This window comes from Meleagris gallopavo, chromosome 19 (assembly GCF_905368555.1).
Source record: "Meleagris gallopavo chromosome 19, MGAL_WU_HG_1.1, whole genome shotgun sequence".
Lineage (NCBI taxonomy): Eukaryota > Metazoa > Chordata > Aves > Galliformes > Phasianidae > Meleagris > Meleagris gallopavo.
This window is the reverse complement of record NC_139422.1, coordinates 338,729-342,811: the sequence shown is the minus strand read 5'-3', so window position 1 is coordinate 342,811 and position 4,083 is coordinate 338,729. Positions and strand designations below refer to the sequence as shown.

At 48.5% G+C, this 4,083-nt stretch overlaps 1 protein-coding gene across 1 annotated transcript; it reads left to right on the top strand.

Annotated features, from left to right (window-relative positions):
- Positions 1 to 2,692, top strand: LOC100545389 (olfactory receptor 1E5-like). The gene is made up of 2 exons (XM_085239656.1): positions 1 to 788; positions 2,590 to 2,692. Exons 1-2 carry the CDS (start codon positions 40 to 42, stop codon positions 2,690 to 2,692), a joined length of 852 nt encoding a protein of 283 aa, XP_085095782.1. The 5' UTR covers positions 1 to 39.
- Positions 2,693 to 4,083: the final 1,391 nt, after the last annotated feature.

The following is a 4,083-nucleotide window of genomic DNA, read 5'->3' as shown; positions in this document are numbered from 1 at the left end:
CTCATTTACTTGGTGACTGTGCTGGGGAACCTGCTCGTAATGACGCTGGTCTGGCTGGACACTCACCTGCAGTCCCCCATGTACTACTTCCTGGGCCACCTCTCCTTCCTGGACATCTGCTACTCCTCCGTCACACTGCCTAAGATCCTCAGAGACTCCTTCTCGCCACAGAAGACCATTTCCTTGGTGGGATGCATCACGCAGATCTACTTCTTCCTTTGCTTTGGGGGCTGTGAGTGTGTGCTCCTGGCTGCCATGGCCTACGATAGGTACCTGGCCATCTGCCACCCCCTCCACTACACAGCACTGATGAGCAAGAAGATCTGCCGCAGCCTAGTGGCTGTCTCATGGTTGAGTGGCTCCTTCTCATCTCTGATCCAGGCCCTCCTCACAGCCCGCTTACACTTCTGTGAGTCCAATGTGATCAACCATTTGTTCTGTGAGATCCCCTTCTTGCTGGAAGTGTCCTGCAGCCCTAATGCTCTTCTCAACAAGGCTGTCTCATATGCGTTGGCTGCGACTATTGCCGTGGGCTCTTTCCTCCTTACTCTCGCATCATATGTTCACATCCTCCAGGCTGTGCTGCAGAAGGGAGCAGGGAGGCAGAAAGCCTTTGCCACCTGCACCTCCCACCTGACCGTGGTGTCCCTGTTCTTTGGTGCTGGGGCTGTTACATACCTGGTGCCTCAATCCAGCAGCTCCAAGGAGATAGACAAGATCCTCGCCCTGATGTACGCCATTGTAACCCCCATGCTGAACCCCATCATCTACAGCTTAAGAAGCAGCGAGTTCCAAGGAGCCATCAGGAAAGCCCTGTGCAGGGGTATCACTGAGATCCCCCACGGGCAGAGCAACCTCTGCCCTCACCATGCTGCAGGTGACCCAGCATGATGGGGGAACTGGGACCCTCAGACCAGTGACAGGCAGAAGGATGAACTCCAGGGATGTGAGCAGACCAGGAGCAAATCCATAAAACTGCTATGCCTTGGCCACAGGTTTCCCAATAAATAATTCTGGGAGCTGTTTTCTTAAGAAATAGGTATTGTCCAGGTAAAGAAGTTGTACTGAATGTCCACGCAGTGCCTTTGTTGTGACAGTGCCCTTGGTAAGACTTGTTTTTTTTATTAATCATTTATCTGCTGTGGGGCTTTGTCAGGCTTTCTGGAAAGAGCTTTTATTCCTAAGCAAAGCTCTTTCTGAGGTGAAACAATGTGAAGTGCAGCAGTAATGCTGTGCTGTAAGCATCTCCTGCTAAGTGGTGGATAATCTTGTCTGGGCTGGTCTTGCAGACACTGCAGAGCCGGATGCTTTTCTCTTAATGCAATAAAATATGGATAAGTAGGAAAAGCATTGTCATGGGATTGATTTTTGTAGTGTCAGGAATCAAAGCCAACCCTGGGAACAGACATCTGCTTCTGCATGCAGAATGGTAGTGACAAGGCAGGAGTGTAGGTGGCACCTGAGCATGCCTGGGGAGAGCAGATTATTCCGGCTCATGCCATGCTTTCAGAAAGAGTACACGGGGCTTTTGGCATCATACAGAGCTGGGAAGGCATTGTTTGGGGGTCACAGATAAAAGGAAATGAAAAGACACTGCAATTGCATCTTGTGTATAAGAAAATGCGCCTACAGGCACAGTGAAACACATCCTTCTTGGACCTGAGCCGAATGCTGAGCTGTGGTGTCTCTGCAAGCAAGACTCTGAGAGGCTCCTGTTCAGCAGAAATTGTGGAGACTGGTTTTCTGTGATGGGAACTCCTCCCTGGTGGAAAGAAGTGTTTCCCAGTAGGAACTTAGCATGACTTATCCAGCTGAAGTGAGGCTGCTGCACATGCTCCCGTAGCATCTCATTAAGACATAGCCAATTCGGGAACCTGGTTTGCAGGACAGCTACAAAATTGTCTGCTCCTTTGGCAGTATGACAGGAATGGACAAACTGAGCTTAACTAAAGAAGAGCAGAGTCATTGGAGATAAAAGAAACATTTCCCTTTTACAAGATTTACCTGCTTTCTCTATAACAGTGGTCTCAAATGTTGGCTGCGTGCACCCCAGTGGGTGTGCAAGACTGTCCACTGGGGGGTGGGAAGAAAATATTTTTTGTACCATCAATAAATAAAATATTTTAATACCATTTTAAAACATCACCTTTATCTCATCCTTTTACAGTTCCTATTTTTAATATGTTTTATAATATGCAGTAGCAGTACATGTATGTAATTTATTGTCTTGGTTTCAGCTAGGATTAAATTGTTTTATTTGGTGTTTTCTATGATGTGATTTATCCTGCCAGGATTTACCCTGCAGGACCACAACAGTCCATTTGGTGCCCAATGTGGGGCTCAAAGGGTTGAGATAATGGCAGACCTGACTGGAGCGTGTTAACACAGGCTGTTGTGGTACCTTGATAATTGCTGGTCACAATGTTGATTTTTTCCCTATTTATGTACTCTAATGCCATCAAGTTATTAAGGGGTAAAACCCACTGGTATTTCTGGAGTGACAGGGGGATCCCACGAGCTAACTGGGAGGCCAAAGTGAGCCTAACCTGAAATGTATGGCAGAAGCATCCTGTTGTGACTGGTCCAGAGGCTTCGCACACCCTTGGTACGGATTATCTCAGGAGCGAGTACTTCAAGGACCCAAAATGGTACTGGTGAGCTTTTGGACTGCCTTGGAGAAGGAGGACATTAAGCAGGTGTCTGCCTTGCCGGGTCTCTCAGAAGACCCTTCTGTTGTCGCTAAGAGCAGAAGATCAGCAGATGCCGATTGCTACAATGGTGCACCAGTGGCAATACTGCACCATCTGGGAACGTCTAATTCCCATTCATCAGTTGATTCAACCGCTGGAGAACCGAGGAGTAATCAGCAAGACTCGCTCACCCTTCAGTAGTCCCACATGGCCAGTGGGAAAGTCCAATGGAGAGTGGAGACTGACAGTGGGCTGTCGTGCCCTAAATGAAGTCACACCACCGCTAAGTGCTGCCGTGCCAGACATGCTAGAACTCCAATATGATCTGGAGTCAAAGGCAGCCAAACGGTATGCCACAGCTGACGTAGCTAGTGTGTTTTTCTCAATCCTTTTGGCAGCAGAGTGCAGGCCACAGTTTGCTTGTACTTGGGCTGTGCAGTACACCTGGAATCAACTGCTCTAGGGGTGGAAACACAGCGTCCTCATTTGTCATGGGCTGATCCAGACTGCAGTGGAACAGGGGGAAGATCCTGAACACCTGCAATACATTGACAAAATCATTGTGTGGGGCAACACAGCAGAAGTTCTTCCCTTCAGAAAGGGAAGAAAATAATTCAAATCCTTCTAAAGGTTTTGCCATCAAGCAAAGTAAGGTCAAGTGCCCAGTTTTGGGCCCCTCGCCACAAGAAAGACATCGAGGCTCTGGAGCGGGTCCAAAGAAGGGCAACAAAACCGTGAGGGCTCTGGAGCTCAGGCCTGATGAGGAGCGGCTGAAGGAGCTGGGGTTGTTCAGTGTGTAGAAGAGGAGGCTCAGAGCAGACCTCATTGCTCTCTATAACTACCTGAAGGGAGGCTGTAGTGAGCTGGGGGTCGGCCTCTTCTCTCGTGTAACTGGTGATAGGACGAGAGGGAATGGCTTCAAGCTGCGCCAGGGGAGATTTAGGCTGGATGTTAGGAAATACTGCTTCTCTGAACGAGTGGTCAGGCACTGGAATGGGCTGCCCAGGGAGGCGGTGGAGTCACCGACCCTGGAGGTGTTCAAGGAATGTACGGACATTGTGATGAGGGACATGGTTTAGTGAGAACTATTGGTGATGGGTGGATGGTTGCACAGGGTGATCCTGTGGGTCTTTTCCAACATTGGTGATTCTATGATTCTATGACCTGCACAGAAGATCCAGTTCTTTGGAATAAAATGGCAAGATGGACATTGTCAGATCCCCATGGATGTGATAAATAAGACAACTGCTATGTCTCCACCAGCTAGCAAAAAGGAAACACAAGCTTTCTTATGTGTTGTGGATTTCTGGAGAATGCATATTCTGGATTACAGTCTGATTGTAAATCCTTTCTATCAAGAGACTCAGAAGAATGATTTCATGTGGGATCCCGA